A 20,900-nucleotide genomic window follows, 5' to 3' on the forward strand; every position below is an offset into this window, starting at 1 on the left:
TTTAAAATATCACTCCGAATCCTCTCAATTGGAAGTCTGAGGCTAAATCCAGCTTTCTCCCCTCAAAGTGATGAAAAGGTTTAGAGAACAGTGAAATGTTATCTTATTTAGTTAGGCAAAAGGATAATTTTTTTTTAATTTTATTTTTTCCTTTTTCTCCCCAAAGCCCCCTGGTACATAGTTGTATATTCTTCATTGTGGGTCCTTCTAGTCGGCAGTGCCATGTCCGCACCCAGGATTCGGACCAACGAAACACTGGGCCACCTGCAGCAGAGTGCGCAAACTTAACCACTCGGCCACGGGGCCAGCCCCACAAAAGGATAATTTAACACAGCCTTTCATTTCTTTAACAAGAAATCCTAGTATCCTCCAGGTCAACTATCTGAGGCTGTTTCTCAATGCTTTCACTCTTAGCAGGGCTCCTAGTTTAAATTCAGCCTTTTCACACTTACCAGAGCACCTCACACCAGCATCTTCCTTGTGTCCGCAGTCACTTTGTCCCCAGGGCTTGGAATGACAGTCCCACAGAGAAGACTCATTTCCCTTGCACTGTATGTCATCCAACCAGATAGGTCCAGTCCCCTGGCCAAACGCTGCCTCCCCCACGGCAGCCAGAGCAGAGCCACAGCCAAGTTGCTGACACACCACCTCAGCCTCTGCCAGGTCCCAGGAATCGTCACACACTGTACCCCAGGAGCTTTTGTGCCAGATCTCCACTCTCCCAGAGCACTTGGTGTCGCCTCCACTGACTCTTATCTTATCTAGAAAGGCACAAAATGGCTGTTATTAATCCTGAAAGTCGTTGTGGATGAATGCTGTGGTGGAAAGACTTGAAAGTGGTAAACCTGATTGATGAATCTGGACGTGGTGAGGAAGGCAGAGTTCCAATGTTACACGAATTAGAGAATAATCTGTAAGGAGCATAAGCCTCTACACATTGCTGTGGTTTGTCCTGGTTATGAACAAGGGGTGGAAAATCTTCAACCTGGCCGAAACTGGTTATTTGTTTTCTACTGTTAGATATTTAAAGACAAAATACATTGATTTCATTTTCCAAATTTCTGTGTCTTATCATCTGACCCTAACTTCCTATCCTGCCCCTCTCATTTTCATAATTACTCCAGATATAACATTTGTTTGACTGAAGTCCGATCTACAGACCACTGATTCTCCTATTCCCTCGAATTATCATCTCTTCTTGCCTTCACTTCCCTGCCTATAATGCACATGGGCTATGATCATAACTACAAACATTCTCTTGCCCAAGTAAAAGACTCTTGGCACTACTGACATTCCATTATACCCGCATGGTTGTGTATAAATACAGGGTAAGGTTAACTGTCCACTTCTTTTGAGTCAGTTCCTGAAATATTGAGTTTCATTTGCAGGGGAGCAGAATTTGCCACCCCAAAATGTGTCTCTTTGGCTTGATTATTTTTAACCATATAAGACTCAGGAAGAAACTTGGATCTTCCCCCTAACTGCCTAAAAGAATAGAAGGCCTGTTTCAGGAAGGAGCTATCACCATAGATAACCATAGTATAATGTGAACTAGGTGTGGTAGACAGGGAGGAACCTAGCAAGGCCCATTTGATCCAAGTCCTCTCCATGTCCCATTGTTTCTGCCCGGCATGGCAAACATTTGTTTACCAAACATTTGCTTTTCCACCTCCGTGTGAATTGCCTTCCTCCCCCTTGAAGTTCCAAACCACTACCCCCAACATTCTCTTTTGTCTTTAGTTGAAGATGATATTTAAGGTGCTGGCTTAAGCCATTTTGATGAGTTACTCAGTTTTCTGGGGTTTCTCTCATGTGTACATGTAATTAAACTCTGTTTGCTTTTCCTGTTATTCTGTCTCATGTCAATTTAATTCTTAGATCAGCCAGAAGAAGTTAGAAGAATAGAAGAAAATTTCTTAGTCCTCTACAATTGCAGATAATCATAACTGGTGTCGTTATAAAATTATTGTTAAAAATTATGCTAAACCTTCAATATTTTTAAATGGTCTTACCATTCTTTTTAGTTAACTTTATTTCTCATTCTTCATTACTTTGTTAATGTTCTTTAACATCTAAACCTTTCCTTATCAATGCCCACCAACTACATGAAGATCAAGAGGGGGAGTCTCAGGATTTTACTTCACTTAATATTTTGGGAAAAGCCACAGTTATAAAAGATAATTAGCTTTTAGGTAATCTGGCTTCTACCAGAGGGGTTTTGACCTGAACTCTACATCCCTAAGCACATTAACTTGATAGTTTTCACATGTGCTTTTTAAAAAATTTCCTTTCCTCTGGTCATAAGGACCCTTCTCCAGCTACCATTTTATCTGTTTTCTGCCTTACAGCAAAACTTCTTGAAAGAATTTGGTTTATTTTTTGTCTTCATTTTTTAAAATTTCCTATTTATTAATAAACCCTTCTAGACTAGCTTTTACCTTCCACCAATACACAGTGCATCACCAAGTGGCCTATATCATCATAAATTCAAAGTATGGTTTATAATCCTATCTTCCTTAATCTTTTCACAAAATAGACCAGGAAAACTAAAATAATCCAATAATATTTGGTATTCTCTTAGATATTAATAAACTGGTATCCAAAGTAGTAGCAGATATTCACTTTCAAATATTAAAACAATTACTATGGTCAATATACTATTAAAGACCATAATAGGTAGAATTTGTTGTAATGAATTTTATGGGGCAACAAATCCAAAACTCTAAAATCAGCAAATATAAAAAGAGTGCTAAAGGAACACTATGGCACAGTATCTTTTACAGGTGCAAAATTTCTAAGTAAAATATTCGCAAATTAAAAGTTAAGATGGTTGAAATCCAAAATTTTACTTAATGCAATTGATGATTCAATAGGTAAGTTGATTTTTCTTAGAAAATATTAAGAAGTATGCTTAAAAATGATTTTCTATATGTTTAAAGATTTTTTTATGTGGTGTTATTTAAAATGGAAAAATAACTTGAATTCTCCAAATGTCCATCAACAGGTGTTTGGTGCACTGAATCAGAGTATATCATACTGTAAAGAAGTATGCTTTAACATGAAAAAACGTTGCTGAATCAGAAGAGCAAGAGACAGAAATATACATAGTATAACTTTTCTTGTACCAAAATATATGTATTTAAAATATATGCAAATGTACTGTACACAAGAATGTAAAATCAGCTAATATATCATCAGTTAACAATGAGATTATAGCTATTTGTGTCTTTCATGATTGCTGTATTTTCAATTTTTTTTTGTTTTGAGAGAGATTTTATGTTATGATAAAAGTCACATAGTAAAAAGAAGCAAGAAATTTAAAAATATGAACCCCAAATGGAAAATATTCATGAAAAATGTCTGTATCATTACTAATAAAATCCATTCAAATTATGTTGAGATAGGTGAAATTTAAATTTGGGAAAGTGTGCGTACATCTCTGTGTGTTTCTCTCTGTGTATAACATTGGTTGGAGGGTAAGAAGAAATTGATTCTCTCGTATACTGATCATAAGAATGGAAATTAATACACAAGTTTTCTGTAGGGGCAATTAGCTAGTATGTATAAAGAATCTTGAAAATGTTCATTGCCTGTACCCTTTCATTACAAGATTAGACATACAGTTTTCAAGTATAATCAGAGATTCACCAAAATGGATAAGAATGTTTACAATGGTGTTATTTATACTGGTTTCACATTGGGAAATAGTCTTAATACCAATAAAGACATGATTATTTAATATTTTATGGCGTTTGAAGACCACTTATTGAAATTAGAATATATTCACAGCATAATTTTATACAAAAAAGGATACAAAAATCAAAATGTATATAATATATATCTAAATAAATATAGTGTAATACTATACATTACATGTATATATACTATACTACATAAACATATACATAAATTATATTATAAAGTTTTATATTATAAAGATTATAAATAGTATATCTAAATTTCCCATATGCAATCATAATCACAATTAGAGTTTTGTACGAAAGGAAGCCCAGTAGTCAATACTTGTGACTATTAGAGAAAGTTATTTATTTTTATTTTTTTGAGGAAGATTAGCCCTGAGCTAACATCTGCTGCCCATCCTTCTCTCCTTGCTGAGGAAGATTGGCCCTGAGCTAACATCCATACCTGTCTTCCTGTACTTTATATGTGGGTTGCCTGCCACAGCATGGCTTGATAAACGGTGTCAATGTCCGCACCTGCCACCCCAGGCCACGAAGTGGAACGTGCGAACCCAACCACTACACCACCGGCCAGCCCCCAGTGATAGTTATTTTTGATGGTAGGATTAAATGTGGAATACATTTTATTACTTGTAATTTTAAAAATGTCTAAATTTCTATAATAAACGTTAAATTTTAATTGAATAAAGCTAATTATAAATGTACAAATTATCAACCTTCATACTGGAAATTTCTGCAGGAAACAATGGAACATTTTAATCTCCCCAATTAATTTACATACTTCCCAAAAGTTCTAAGATGTCTAGAATTTCTAAGACAAATTATATTTTATTTATAGTATATTTAATATATTTTAATTTAAGAAATATATTTATAATAAGAAGACATATTATATTTTTCAGTTTCTACACCACCACAATTTTATACGATTTTCACCCAGCTGCTCACAGGGGCCTTAAAGGAAGCAAACAAGACAATACACACTACAAAAACCGAACAAACTGTAAAATACCAAACCAGAGTAACGAAGTTGCACTGTGGGACAGAAGTGATAAATCAGCATTTATTGTCATGTACTTTTCGTGAGTTTGCCATGTGCTCCTGAACTGAAAGATTAGATATTTGTTAGTGGCAAATTATATTTCACAGGGTCTCAGATGGCAGCCAGTGTTCAGAAGGAAACCCACCTTCACATGTGATCCAGGCCTCTTCTGCTGGGCTAGATATTCTCTTCTCCCAGGGGGCAGATGGGCACTGCCATATGGAGATATGCATTTTAGGACACTGAATGTCATCTACCCATATGAAGCCAGAGCCTGTCTTATACGAAGGGGACGGGCTGACAACTCCATTCTCTGCACAGCCCAGCTGCCGGCATACGATCCCCGCTGTGACGGCAGTGATTCTCCTGCCCACACCGCCCCAGGTCCCATTGTAGAAGACCTCCAACCTCCCAGCACAGGTGTCCCTTTCAGTTTCACTGTAGAGCCTCAAAGCTGTGAATTCTGGAGAGAAATAGAGAATCTAGAGTTAATTATTTCCTTTAGAGTTTCAAAAGTATTCCTCCCTAGGATCCATTTTTTTTTTTCCTGGAAATAGTTTTTTAGGGCTCATAATACAATTTCATAAACGATACTAACATATTAACAGAATGTCTCCAGGGGAAACTAAGGATCTCGGGTGATTTCAGGGTTAATATGGATTTCCCAAGGATGGTATTTGAGCTTTAAACTTGTATCAAATTAAAATGTATCTCTCTTCCTTCTACTCTCTCACATAAATTAGAGTCAGAAAATAATCAGGTTAATCTCATTTCTGCTACTTACTGGAATGCGTTTTGGGGCAAATTACTCAAGGTCTTTTGGCTTCTTAACACCAGAGTGGATAGAATGTAAGGTCCCTTTCTTGGGGTCTAACTTTCCCTGATTCTAAGATCAACCCTCTATTTCCTAAATTATGAAAGGACACTCAAACAAATGAAATATTTTGGCAGAGTATTAAGAAATCAGTGTAAGAACAGGATTAAAATCAATTCTCAGATCAGTACATTTTCACTATACTTTACCGTTGTGCCATGTGGGGGTGTGTGTGTGTGCGTGTGTATAGGGGAGGGTGTGAAGGTTGCAGCACAGACCTGAGCAGATGACCCCTGCGTCCTCCTTGTGCCTGCAGTCCTGCTGCCCCCAGCCCCGGGAAGGGCACTTCCACACGTGGGACTCCTTTCCTGTGCAGTTCAGGTCGTCCAGCCAGATAGGCCCTGATCCAGCCCCAAAGTGAGCAGATTTGGTAGCATTAATGGCTACTCCACAGCCCAACTGTCTGCATACCACGTGGGCATCACTCAGGTCCCAGTTGTCATCACAGATGGTGCCCCAGGAGCCCTGGTGAAAGATCTCCACTCTGCCGGCACAGCGACCGCCCCCATCCACCAGGCGGAGCAGTTTGTCCTCTGAGAGGTGAAAGTCCAGTTAACAGGTGACATTTTTTAGAGTTGCAAAGCACTTCCTGGCACTGTGATTTACTTACCTGAGCAGATGAAATCACTACCTTCTGGGACTACAGACACAGATAAGTCAGATAAACTTGCAGAGCATGGAAACAATGGCTGGGTCTGGTTTCCTGGTGGGGGTGTAGGAAATGGGGCAAAAGTAAGGTCAAAATACATAAAAAGATTGAACAGTTCACTGACAAAATAGAATAAGCAATCATGGTAAGGACTCTTCAAACTCTTGTGATCAATAAAAATTGTCTTTATTAATGTCTACTTGCAAACCCCAAATGGAGAGGTGAGTTACCTTTGCCCTAGGAGCGTCCCCAGTCATCATTATTCATTACATGTTACTTTTTGACTGTCATGCCTATCCTACCCCCACTCCCCACCCCGGCCCCATTTTCTTATCTATCTTTCCTTTAATCCCTTACCTCCTCCAGCACTTCTGGGCTATATTGCCAGTAGGTGACCAGGAGCACTGTTCCCTTACCTGAGCAGGTCACAGAGATGACATTTTCATGGGCACAGAGAGGTGCTCCAAGGACTGTCATCTGACAATTATCCAGAAGGGACTCATTCCCTAAGCAATGAAATCTGTGTCCCCAAACACGACCACTTCCTTCTCCAATATATTTTCCTTTTGTGGTTGAGAGAGCAACCCCACAGCTGAGTTGACTGCATAGGACATTGGCATCTTCCAGGTCCCAGTAACTGTCACAGAGGGAGCCCCAATATCCAAGCACCTTGATCTCCACTTGCCCCTCACATTGGGATTTGCCATTCACAAGTCGGGCGTCTGTATAGCCTAAGAGGAGATAAAGCCTTAGAGAAGAGGCCATGACTTTTCAACTCCAGCCCCACATTCTCCATCTCCAGCCCCAGCCAATTAAGCTCATTAGATAGCTTACGAGAACAGACAATTCCAACTTCTCTGCTGTGGTTACAAGTCTCTTCTGGATGGGGCACAGTGGGGCACAATGCAAGGTGAGTTTCATTCCCTTCACACTCGAACTTTTCAGCCCAAATTGGACCATTCCCATTTCCAAAGTGAGCTCCCACAGAAAGGGATCTGGCCTCTCCACAATTTAATTCTCTGCACAGCACATTGGCAGCATGGAGAGAGAAGTCAGAACCACAGACAGAACCCCACGTGTCTCCATGTTTCACTTCAACACGTCCAGAACAGGAAATATCAGTTCCAACCAGCCTGGGCTGCCTGTGGACTACAAAGAATATTTCAGAGGTTAGTTTTTATAGTCTCCAATTCTATCCCTGTCCTCTAATCTCCATATCTAACTCCAGGGCACTTTTTCTCCATTGATCATTAGAACACTCCATTTGCAGGGGATCAGAGAATGATGCTATGTAATTTAGACTTGGTTCCTAAGGTCCAGATTATCTGTTTACTCTCTATATCTTGGTAACACACAAATCCAGGATTAGAACTCCTCTGAAGGAAGTGAATGGCACAACTAGTTTACATTAAAAAGTACTGACTGGGTAAACTTCAGCATTAAACAAGAGATATTAAGATTTTGTAATCCTTTTAGGAAGGTGAGGATGTAATCTAAAAATAGAAGTTTAGATCCGAGAAACACATTTTAGTAATCTAAAAACAAACAAAAATATTGCCTTGTTTTCCTGACCCCATCGTTTGTAGCATAACTACTTGTATTAATAATCTATGATATCTGCTTCCAATCCAGATATTTTTTCCAAACTCCTGACTCATTTATCTAACTGCTACCTAGCATTTCCAATTGGATTTCTTACAGACATCTCAAACTGAATTCTTGACTCTCCTTTCAAGCATCTTCTAAGACTGCAGTCTTCCATATTTCAGTTGATGGAAATCCATCACTCCAGATATTAAAAAATATTGGAGTAATTCTTCACTCCTATTACATCGTATATTCCACCGTTTGGGAAATTTTGTTTTATGTATCTTCAAACTATGTTAATAATCCCAACATTTATCACCCTTCCATTGCTAACACCTGGACTGGGCCACCATTATCTCTTGCCTGGATTACTGCAGTAGACGCCTATGAATTCCCTATTTCCATCATTGATCCTCTATAGTTTATTCTTAATTAAAAAGCCAGAGAGGTCATTTAAAATTAGAAATCAGACATTATCAGGTTTTTGCTCCTCCAATGGCTCCATGTTTCACTCAGAGTAAAAACCTAAATTCTTGACCTACTTATTCCCAAATAACCTGCCTCATCCAATTACCTCTTTTTTTCTTTTAAAAGATTGGCACCTGAGCTAACAACTGTTGCCAATCGTCTTCATTTTTTCCCCTCCCCTTCTCCCCAAAGCCCCCCCAGTACATAGTTGTATATTCTAGTTGTGGGTCCTTCTAGTTGTGCTATGTGGGACACCGCCTCAGCATGGCCTGATGAGCAGTGCCAGGTCCGTGCCCGGGATCCGAACCGGCCAAACCCCTGGCCACCAAAGCAGAGTGGGTGAACTTAATCACTCAGCCACGGGCCAGTCCCCACTTACCTCTTTTGATGCCATGTCCAACTGTTCTACTTCTTGCTCTTCAACCCACACTGGACTCCTTACTGTTCCCCAAACATGTCAGGCATAATCTTGTCATAAGGCATTTGAACTGGCTGTTTCCTCTACCTGTATTTTTCTTCCGCATATATGCACATTACTAACTCTCTTGCCTCCTTCAATTTTGTTCAAGTTTCACCTTTTGAATAAGGCCTATCACAGACATCCTATTTGAATTATATTGTGTCCCATACACAATCTGAATCCCATTTTTCTTGTTTTATTTTCTTTTTGTATAGCCCTTAACATCCGATAATTGTATATATTTTACTCTATCACAGAAAGTTCTATTGAACAACGCTACTCTCAACTCTTCTATCAAAGAAAAAATTAAGCAATTTCCCTGGACCTATATTCCTTTTTAGTCATCGCCTCAGCTATCTCTTCCCCTTAAAATTTGTCTCTTTGAAAAATAGTGTATAATTGTCTTCCCAACATCCTAATTCCCATCAACTGTTCAACTTGAAACTATCTTTTTTTTCAATGCAACAAGATTGCTTTTGTTAAGTTTACTAAACTTTGTGGAAAATGTTCAGTTTCATCTATATTAACCTCTCAATAACTTTTGACAGAGCTGATAATGCCTTCCTTTTTGAAATGTCCTCTTCCGTTGATTTCAGTGACATGACATTCTCTGACCACGACTCCTCAGTATCCTTCTCCAGCTTCTTTGAAGTTGATAAACCATTTAATATTTTTATTCCTCAGGGATAAGAACTCTTTTTTCTTGGGTCTATTTATTTTACTCCTAGTTTACATTTTATCCCTAGGTTTTAGTTAACATCCACATCCTAGTATTTATCTCTCTATCCAAGAAAAGTCTTCTGATCACCTAACTCGTATATCTATGTTCCTGCCACCCCCTTTATTTGACTGTTTTACAAATACCACAAACTCAACATTTACAAAACTAAATTCATCATTCCACACTCTCCAACTTTCTCCTCTACCAGGATATTCTTTTTAGATGACACAGCTGCAGTATATCTGTTTGCTTAGTCCAGAAATCTTGGAGCAATCTTTGAGTCTTCTTTATCCAAACTCCTACATTCAATGAATTATCAAGTTCTTTTTGTTCCAGCAACTAATGTTTCTTGGATCCGTTAACTTTTCAACAGACCCACAATGAATATCCTACTCAGAACTTCATGCTTTCATTAGAATCATCAAACAACTTGACGTCCTGCATCCTATAGCCCCCTACCACCTCCACACACACACAAACACACACACACACACACACACTACAGACTTTTCTCTTTAAAATGTATCTTCTCATGCTTACGCCCTTCAATGGTTTCCCTTTCACTTTAGAATAAAGTACCAAAATCTCTACTCCATAAATAATCTTGCCCTTGCCTACATCTCAAGGCTTTACTGGAACCTCTTCCCCTTGTTCATTCACTTAGGTCTAACGCTTTTCCTTCAGCCATATTTTGGTTCCTGGAATCAGACAAGCTCATTCCACCTTTGGTACTTGAATAAAATACTATCTATATTTTTCCATGATCTTCCTAACACTTTTTTACTTGATTAAGTCATACTCATACTTTAGGTCCTTTTTTAAATATCATCACAGAAATATTCTTTGACTCTGCAAATAGGTAATATCTTCTAATTATGCCTTCTCATTTCATCTTGTACTTCTATTTCATACAACTTTAAATCAATCATTATTTCATTATATATTTTCATTATACACCTATCGTCTTCTTTTCTATATAAGAGAATAGAGCTACTTTTATTTAGCTCATCTACTTTTGACCTAGTATTATTAAATAGCCACTCCATAAATATTGATTAAATACATGAAAGAATAAATAGTTGAATAAATGTATTTTTCTTTGCCCAGAAATTACCTGAGCAGATCACACTAGCTTCTGTATGAGAAAGACATGTAGTCTGTATCCACTTCCAATGGGCACACTCCCAGAGAGAGGCTTCATTTCCAGTGCAGCCAGATGTAGATAGTAAGATGTGTGATGTTCTCCCAGTGAAATGAAACTCTCTGGAGATACTGAGTACAGAGCCACACCCCAGTTGCCTGCAAACAACTGCAGCAATGTTCATTCCCCAGCGGGTAGCACACACAGTTGCCACGGCACCCTGGACTTCCACCTCGACTCTACCGGCACATCTGCTGCCTCCACCCACAAGCCTCAGTTCCATATCTGATTCATCTGTAATCAAAACACCAGAGTGATTTTAGAGAAGTGTACCACATAAGACATTTAAGATTCTTTCCCACTCATAAACCAGTGATCAAAAGCTGAGAGATTGTCCAGGTCCTGACTTCTCTAGTGTGTTTAATAACTTTATTTTATGTTTTCCTTCAAAGTTCATGTTTCCTTTTTATTGGATTTAAAAAAATGTATCACTCAGGTATGCTCCAAACTCATGAAAATTTCTGGTTTGAAAAGAAGTGGGGCTGGCCCAGTGGTGCAGTGCTTAAGTGCTCACGTTCCGCTTCTTGGTGGCCCAGGGTTCACTGGTTCAGATCCCGGGTGCGGACATGGCACTGCTTGGCACGCCATGCTGTGGTAGGCGTCCTGCATATAAAGTGGAGGAAGATGGGCACGGATGTTAGCTCAGGGCCAGGCTTCCTCAGCAAAAAGTGGAGGATTGGCAGTAGTTAGCGCAGAGCTAATCTTCCTCAAAAAAAAAAAAAAAAAGAGAGAAAAGAAGGGATATCACTTTGCCTACAAAATCTGAACAGAGACTTTGGATAAAAGTAACATTACACCTGCAACACGACTGACAAAAAATAATGTACAACTGAAATTTCACAAGATTGTAAACTATCATAAACTCAATAAAAATTAACTTTGAAAAAATAGAAAAAATAACGTTACTTAATGGTCTTAATTTTTGTCTGAATTTTGAATAACTACATGTTATCTGCTAGAGACTCAGGAGAATATTAAGGAAAGGTGATATAATATATGTGGAATCAAAGAAGAAATGCACACATCTGTGATATTACAAAATCCAGGAAAAGCTAGAATAAACTTAAATCTGTTAGAGATGCTAGATGAAAATAATCTTAAAAAGACATTGGCCTCTACGAAAAGAAAACATGAAATTTACTGTATGTGATTTTTTGAAGAATTAAGAAACTGGAAATTAATTCTGAGCCAAGTTGAAGCAGTGAGCTTTTCTTTTCTTTTCTTTTTTTTTAGGAAGATTTGCCTTGAGCTAACATCTGCCGCCAATTTTCCTCTTTTTGCTGAAGAAGACTGGCCCTGAGCTAACATTTGTGCCCATCTTCCTCTATTTTATATGTGGGATGCCTGGCACAGCATGGCTTGATAAGTGGTGTGTAGGTCTGCACCTGGGATCCTGGCCAGCGAAATCTGGGCCACTGAAGCAGAGTGCACAAACTTAACCACTATGCTACCGGGCTGGCCCAAAACAGTCAGCTTTTGAAGGCAAGTCTCACAAGTATCGATGTGAAATGGAATGAGACCTGTTCTAGCAAAGTTGATTTATCTCTTTTAGGGCATGTTAGTAGTTTTTGGTGTGCTGTGGTATAGTTTGTGAAACAAATAATATTGCCTACTGATGTGAAAGTAATATATTTAATTATGCTAAGCATGCAATACTTCTTTATCTAATTCATGCTTTAATTTTTAATGAATAGTGGATGATGTCAACTTATTTTATCTTATTTTTAATTAAAAAATAAAATTAATATTAATAAATATGATATCTATGTGAATTCATACTCCGTATTTTCTACTTTATTTATTAAATTATATTAATAGATCTAACTTACTAATATTGAAAGATCTGACATGTCAGAAAATCAGTTCTATTAGTGTGACCAAATTACTGCCGATTGGCCTTGAGGAGAGGAACAACATAATTAATATGCTCCAGAGGACCTTGCAATGTCTGCCCTTTCCTTTCATGCCAGCCCCATTGCCTGATGCTTACAACACTGCTGAGTAAGATTTTACTATATTAGTTATTTTGACATAATTATGTTTGAGTGGATATGGAATGATTCTCTAAGTAAAACTCCCATTAAATAGAGAAATAAAATTGCAGTGTATTTCCATTTTAAGCCTATATGTTTCTCTGTGTCATTGGGGCTCAGTGACAGTGTTTGTGAAGCAAGGGTTAAGATCTTTTCATAGTTAGCAGAGGTTTTGAAAGTGTAATCATTTGAGGTTGGTAGAGCAGTTATTTTCAACTTTTCCATAATAGTAAAAAGACATTTTTACAAATGGGACTTATTTTAGGTACTGATATTTACAGAGCTATGCTTTTGGGGAGTATCTATATGTCTTGCAGGAATCTCTAAGAAGATTGAGATTACCTGAAAAGGTGGTCTAGAAGCAGATAAAAATTTTTTGCCCTAAGAAAGTACTCTAAATATAGGGAAAAACATATTTCACTGCTGGGTAGCAACATATATTCACTGTGAGACAGGCTTAGGTAGAAAATCAGTTGTAGTAGATGGTTCAGCATGAGAAGGTAACATCACATTGACATGTAGGTCTTCCTGAATTACACATCTTTAATATAAACAAACAATAACATCTCCCTCTAAAGGAGTCTGAAGTTTACTATAATAGATACAAGCACAGGAAAAAAAAATGTGGATAGTTTCTATGGACTAGAGTTGGATCTCATGTTCAGGGAACCTGAATTCTTTTATTGAAAGATACGTTGTGGCATTATGCACAATAGCCAGACATGCAAACAACCTTTGTGCCCGTTGATGGATGAACGGATAAAGAAGATGTGGTATGTATATACAACGGAACACTACTTGGCTATAAAAAAGATGAAACCCTGCCATTTGTGACAACATGGACCTTGAGGGTATTATGCTAAGTTAGACAGAGAAAGAAAAATACCACATGATTTCACTCATACATGGAAGATAAACAAAAAACAACAAAACGCATGGGTACAGAGAACAGATTGGTAGTTACCAGAGGGGAGAGGTGGTAGGGAAAGGGTGAAGGGGAAAAAGGGGACATCTGTACAATGACAGATGGAAACTAGACTTTTGGTGGTCAACAGGATGCAGTATATACTGAAGTCAAAATGATGTATACCTGAAATCTATACAATGTTATAAACCAATGTTATGTCAATTAAAAAAATATAAAAATTAAAAAAGGAAAACATATTGATATTCATGGCCATGGGAAGCAAAATTTCCCCTTAAAAGAGGTTGTTTCAGTGGCAGAACAAGCTTCCAGAAGACATGTGAAAAATTCAAGTTGGAAGAATAGCTCCTCTGAGGAAGGATTGTAATTATTTGTAAATTGTAACTGTAGATCTACCTAAATTGAAAGGCAGAATAGAATGGTCAAAGTTTAAGAGGTAAATTTCAGATTTATATTGGAGTTTAATGATTCTTTAAAACACAATTCAATGTCTTACTCATTTATCTCAGAAAGGAACATATAGAGTAAGAGATAAAGATGTTGGGATTCACTGAACATAAGGAAACTCCAAGACTAATAAAACAGTATATAAAAAGTAAGGGAATTCAACTCTTCTGAAATTGTACTACCTGCATAGGTATACATGAAATTTTTCTTTGGACCATTTGAAAGTTGTCTAATTAAAACTTTGGCCTTGGAGAAGGAGTCTGAAGGGGAATTCTTGACATTTTTGAAATCATATAAACCATAAGCCCAGACTTTTAGATGAGGTTCACTTGCTTTAATGCTATTGGTATAAATTTTACATAAATAAATCTTTCAGGTAAGAATGCATATTTGGGTAATCATGGGAAAGAATTTTCAAGTATGTGGATGTTTTACCACAAGTGTTTAAGTGTCTTAATGACTGAATTTTTATTATTTTTTCCTAAACTAATCTGACTATGGATAATTTCTTTTTGTAGAATCCTTTGTAACGCTAGTGTCTGGGGAAGCTAACCTTGGGAAAATCTTGGCAAATATTAGAACATAAGGTTTCATTTCCTGAGGGTTTGGTACTATAGGAAGAGGCATTAAAAATCTGAATGAGGATATGAGTTATCAGTAGTTTGCAAAAGTGAGAAATGAGTACTCTGCAATACAGGTACCCATTCAAGGGGAAAAAAAGAGTGTGTTAGAGAGCCCAGGCACTTTTATAGGAAATCCTGGTTTGGGTGTCTTACCAGAGCAGGTCACTCCAACATCTTCACTGTGACTGCAGTCATGATTTCCCCACCCACTGTGGCTGCATGCCCAGAGTTGTGCCTCATCCCCATCACAGAAAACATCATCAAGCCAAATTTTTCCAGATCCTACAGAAGCATTTCCAAGACCCATGCCAATAATAGAAGATGGACAATCCAGCTGGTCACACACCACAGCAGCAGCATTACTGCTCCAATTGTCATCACATACTGTGCCCCACTGTCCTTGAAAGTACACCTCCAGTCTTCCCGAGCAGCGGCTGTTGCCATCTATCAGCCTCAGGCTCCACTTTGTATTATCTACATCAAAAACAGTGAAGCAAGTAGTTAGTGGGTGTGATGGTTAATATTATGTGTCAAGTTGGCTAGGTTACGGAACTGAGTTGTTTGGTCAAACACCAGTCCAGATGTTGCTGTGAAGCTATTTTTAGATGTAAATAACATTTCACTCAGCAAACTTTGAGTATAGCAGATTATCCTCCATGAGGTGGGTTGGCCTCATCTAATTAGTTGAAGACTTTAAGAGAAGAGAATGAATTCTATCTCTAGACTGTCTTTGGGCTCAAATCTGCAAGATCAACTCTTTCTGGGCTCTCCAGTCTGCTGGCCTACCCTACAGATTTTGGATTTGAACCCCATAATTCCTTAAAGCCTCTCTTTCCCTCAGTCTCTCTCTCACTCCGTCAATCTCTCCCTCTCTCTCCCTCTCTCTCCCTCTCCCTTTCCTTTTTCTCTCTCTCTCTCTGTCTCTCATATATATATAACCTCCTCCCCTGAGGTAGTTGCTTTGCATGACCCTCCTGATCCTCCTCAGGACCCACCCCCACTAGCCTTCTTTATTTCTAGAACTACAACTAGACTCAAGACCCAGTAGGTCCCAAAGTGAGGTACAAAATGTGACTCATGTGGAAGAGTGCACAGAAAAAACATGATTTTTCAAATTTATATGGACATAAATCTTGGGAATGTGTGTGGAAATGCATATTAAGGGTGTGAGATAACAGCGGAAGGAAATTAAAATTGAATTCGGCTGAATTTATTGATATAGGCCCACTAAGCAGATATTCTAGATTTAATGAAGCAGCTCAGGTGGTTAGAAAGGGCTCTAATAGTTTGATTGGTTGGCTGAAACATTGACCAAAAGATGGCCTACATTAAATGAAGTTAAAATGCCAGAACTGCCTCTGTATATGGTAGAGGAAGAATCCAAAGGCTTAGGTAGCTTGGAATGTTAGAGTGGATTTATCATGTAAGATCTACTCACCCACCCTGGGAGGGTCCAGAGAACACACCTTTTACCATGACTATGAGAAATAAATTTGTGAGAGGAGCCCATCATTCTTGAAGAGATTTGTAGCTGCTCTTCATACAGGTCAGAAAGAAATTACAATGGAAACTGCTGCCACTGAGTTCGAATTCTTAAATACAGTGGGGATAACTGAATTCCAAGGTGGTGAGGACAAGAGATGGGCGCTTAACTGTCAAAGGCAAGGTGGGCGTGGTTACCATAATAGATAGTACATTCAAAGCAGTAATGAAAATAGTCTGATTTGCAGAGACCTATGGCATCAGCTAGTTGATAATGGTGTTTATAGAAGTGAAATAGGCAGGCGGTCTATTAACTTCTTGATCTGCATAAGTAGAAGAGTTCTAGGTCAAGCAAATATAAATCTAACTTGAATCATAGGAACAGAGACTCATGGTCCCTCAATTGATTCCCAGACTTGAGTCAGTTTACACACCCAGAATCCCATGAAGGAAGGGAGGCCAGATCACCTTGAGGATGGACCCAGTCACAGTACCAAATATTTATACTTTTAAATTTTCTCCCAACATTTCCCAAAGTGACCTACAATCTTTTACCAAGGTGACTGTGCATTTGGGAAAAGAAAATAATCAGACCTTTTAAGAACCACTGGACACTCACTCTGAACTGACATTAATTCCAGGAGACCCAAAACATCTGTCAGTCCACCAGCCAGTGTAGGGGTTTATGGAGGTCAAGTGATCAATGGGGTTTTAGTACAGGTCTGCCTCACGGTGGGCCCACTGGGTTCCCTAACTCATTCTGTGGTTGTTTCCCCAGATCCATAGCTAATTGGAATTCGTTAATTCTAACTATGAATTATGCATAATTAGAACATACATACTTAGCAACTGGAAGAATTCTCACATTGGCTCCCTGACTTGTAGAGTGAGGGCTATTATGGTGTAAAAGGCCAAGTGGAAGCCACTAGAACTGCCTCCACCTAGGAAATTAGTAAACCAAAATCCATACCACTTTCCTGGAATGATTGCAGAGTTTAGTGCTACCGTCAAGGACTTGAAGGATGCAGGAGTTGTGATTCCTAACATATCCCCATTCAACTCACCTATTTGGTCTGCGCAGAAAACATGCGAGTCTTGGAGAAAGACAATGGATTATCATAAGCTTAACCAAATGGTGACTCCAATTGCAGCTGCTTTTTCAGATATGATTCTATTGCTTGAGCAAATTGATACATCCTCTGGTAATTGTTATGCAGTTATTGATCTGACAAATGCTTTTTTTCCTCAATATCTTTTTAAAAAGACCACCAGAAGCAGTTTGCTTTCAGCTGGCAAGGCCAACAGTGCACCTCCGCTGTCCTACATCAGGAATATATCAACTCTCCTTATCTTCAAGTGGCATTTTGAACATGACTTTTCTGAGGAAGACTTGCCCATTACAATTCCTCACACCCTGACGTTTCCCAATGCAACTGCAGCACCTTTTAATTCATCCTATGTGGTTCTAGCCATACAATATTTTCCTAATACTGCATTAGGTTCACTTTCTGTACATTAGTCAATAAATTACCTGAGATATTCAACGCTTTATTATAGGCTTTGTGTTAGATTATTTTGCCCAACTGTAAGCTAATGTAAGTGTTCTAGCCATGATTAAGCGAGGCTAAGCTGTGATGTTCAGTAGGTTAGGTGTATTAAATGCATTTTTTATTTATGATACTTTCAATTTATGATGCGATGTAACCCCAATGTAAGTTGAAGGTGATCTGTACTTGATGATCTATGCATCTGAATGAGTTTTAAGCATTATTTTCTCACTGCCCAATAAGTCCAGGGTGTTCTCCACTCTGTTCAGGGGTCCTTGTTGAGTCTAACAGGAATACTACTAACCACAAGCGTATATACAGAGGTAGGAGGAACATCACTACATATGTTTGATATTACTTAAAATTCAGATGAATGTGTTTCTATGACATTTCTTAATTATTTAATAATTTATCCAATTAAAAATAATTTTCTTAATTATTTGAATAAGGCTCTTGTATATCTATTGTCACTAATCCAACTATTTCACAATAAGTTATAAATATTCAGGGTCTAATAATATTTTCTAAAAGAAAATCTAAATATTTACCTTTTATCAAATACTATACAGATCTTCCCTGACTTGTGATGGGGTTTCATCCCAATAAACCCATTTTAAGTTGAAAATATTGTAAATTGAAAATGCATTTAGTACATCTAACCTACCTAACATCGTAGCTTAGCCTACTACCTTAAATGTACTCAGAACACTTACATTAGCCTATAGTTGCGAAAAATCATCTAACACAAAGCCTATCTTATAATAAAGTCTTGAATATCTCACATAATTTACTGACTACCGTACTGAAAGTGAAAAACAGAATGGTTGCCTGGGTACAGATTGGTTGTAAGTGTATTGGTTGTTTACCCTTGTGATCACGTGGCTGCCTGGGAGCTGTGGCTTGCTGCTACTGCCCAGCATCACAAGAGAGTATTGTACCGCACATTGCTAGCCAGGGAAAAGATCAACATTTGAAATTTGAAGTATGGTTTCTACTGAATGCATCACTTTTGCACCACTGTAAAGTCAAAAAATCATAAGCTGAACCATTGTAAGGCGGGAACCATCTGTAATATCTCTTAGCCCTGTATTATCCCTATGAAATATTTTCATTTTTTTGATTCAAATGTACTTCAAATTCCTCTTTCCTTCTTTTAGTGCTATTGGGAAATTCCTAGTTAGACAATCTTTGAAAACTACAAGGCTACAGATAACAGATGTTTTAAAATCAAGACTGAGAATATGAAGGGGAGTAAAAGCAATAAATGAGGTGGGGGAGTAGAAGATAGCATTTTCTCTCTTCAGACAATGACTTTTGCTAATACTTTCTGATTTAACAGTGAGAGTTTTCTAACTATATACCCCATGTTATAAAGTCTGTGGATTCCCCCTCCTTCTATTCTGCCTCAACCATATGAAGTGCCATTCTTATGAATACTATTCCTTTTGTCAGGATAGAATAAACAAAATGAATCTTACCTGAGCAGGTCACAGTCACATCCTCTCTGTGTACACAGTTATGCTTTCCCCATTCAGCGTGTTCACAGTCCCAGATAGTTGACTCATTTCCACTACAAGAAACATCATCCAACCAGATAGGTCCTGATGCTTCCATAATATGGGTCATACCATATATATGGACAGGATTTCCACATCCCAATTGTTTACACACAACAGCTGTATTCTTTGTGCTCCATTTGTCATGGCACACAGTCCCCCACTCTCCTTGGTATTTCACCTCCAATCTCCCATAACAGTGATTATCTGTACCCACAAGCCTCAGGTCCAGATCCACCTCATCTGCAAGAAAGACAAAACTGCACGTTTGAGATAAAATTGATAGGACCCTTTCGGAAGACTAAATGTGGCATTTTCCTCATTTAATATACTCAACACTCTGAGACTTTAGGCTAAGAGATAATATATTAGGCATATGTATTGATGGACAGTTTTTCTTTCTTGTGATAATTTCTTATTTAAATTTTGGACGGAGGATGTCCCTACAGGATGAAACAAAAGAAACAAATTTACTGAAGTTAAGTCTGGGATCATTATAAAGCCTCCCAGAATGACTGATTTGGACAACGAAGGCAACATGGAATCACGGGTAGGGGTTCTTTGAGGCATGGGTGTATTCAGGAGATTAAAACTCTGGCACGTTTCTGTAGTGGAGTTCAGTGTTGGCTCATCCCCTCATATTCTTCATTTTAGTTTGTCCACCCATGTTTTATAAAGTAAAGGAGGTGGGAGTACATGAAAATGTCCTTTCATGAAATAAATTTCTTTTTATCTTGATTTTTCCAATGTTCAAAGCACTTAAGAAATATTTTTCTAACCAGCTATTATTATTATGTAGGAAAGATATAACATGTTATAGCAGACCACTTTAAAAATTCTCAAAGCTTTCCAATTCCTTTACTGGATATTCAGTAAGACAAATCTATTGTATATATATAATAATCTTCCACTTTATTCACCATGGTGTATATATATTTTTAAAATACAATATTTAATGGTTTCATGGTACCCCATCACACAGGGATTCTCTAAGTTATTTAATTAATACATAATTCTTGGTTATTCAAGTTATTGATCAATTTTCATTTTTGTAAATTATGCTGCCATGGACATTCTTGCCCATAAAGTTTGAGTATGTCCCCAATTATTTCTAAGAGAATTATAATGGAAATGAATGTTCTCAGTGTAAGTTAAATATATTCATACAATATATACATACAATATATAATATATAATCTCCATATATACCAAACAAAAATTCATAGAAACAAAGGAAAGAAAAAATTTTAATTTCCTGAGGCAAATAAAAGAAACACATAAATGAAATAATGTATTCTCTTCTCCTATAGCAGAACTAGCTGTTGTAATAATATAATTTCTTCCAAAATCAAGCCAATTCATATGTTTATTACCTAAAGCCAATTCCAATTTTAACCCATATTTAGAAGAGTAAATATGGAAGAATAGCAAGGGAATTTTATGAAAAAAAAAGAATAATTACGGGGTATATGCCTCAATACACATTAACCAGTAGAAAGCTATAATAATTAGAACACCATGGTTCTGAAAATAGAAGAGAGGATCATGTATTTTGCAGAGACTCTAAAATAGAGCCCCTGTTTT

The 20,900-nt window shown here is 37.7% G+C and overlaps 1 protein-coding gene across 2 annotated transcripts in view; it reads right to left on the reverse strand.

The window, feature by feature from the left end:
* Nucleotides 1-20,900, reverse strand: part of LOC103544397 (scavenger receptor cysteine-rich type 1 protein M160-like) — a 54,578-nt gene that overhangs the window by 9,935 nt on the left and 23,743 nt on the right. For both annotated transcript variants that reach the window (XM_070619021.1, XM_070619022.1), the window contains exons 7-15: nt 19,239-19,559; nt 14,885-15,205; nt 10,617-10,937; nt 7,101-7,415; nt 6,683-6,997; nt 6,228-6,320; nt 5,836-6,150; nt 4,889-5,206; nt 453-761 (exon numbers count right to left, since the gene is read on the reverse strand). In XM_070619021.1, coding sequence (XP_070475122.1) covers nt 453-761; nt 4,889-5,206; nt 5,836-6,150; nt 6,228-6,320; nt 6,683-6,997; nt 7,101-7,415; nt 10,617-10,937; nt 14,885-15,205; nt 19,239-19,559 — 2,628 coding nt within the window. The remainder of the gene's footprint in view (nt 1-452; nt 762-4,888; nt 5,207-5,835; nt 6,151-6,227; nt 6,321-6,682; nt 6,998-7,100; nt 7,416-10,616; nt 10,938-14,884; nt 15,206-19,238; nt 19,560-20,900) is intronic.

This window comes from Equus przewalskii, chromosome 5 (assembly GCF_037783145.1).
Source record: "Equus przewalskii isolate Varuska chromosome 5, EquPr2, whole genome shotgun sequence".
In the NCBI taxonomy this organism is placed as follows: domain Eukaryota; kingdom Metazoa; phylum Chordata; class Mammalia; order Perissodactyla; family Equidae; genus Equus; species Equus przewalskii.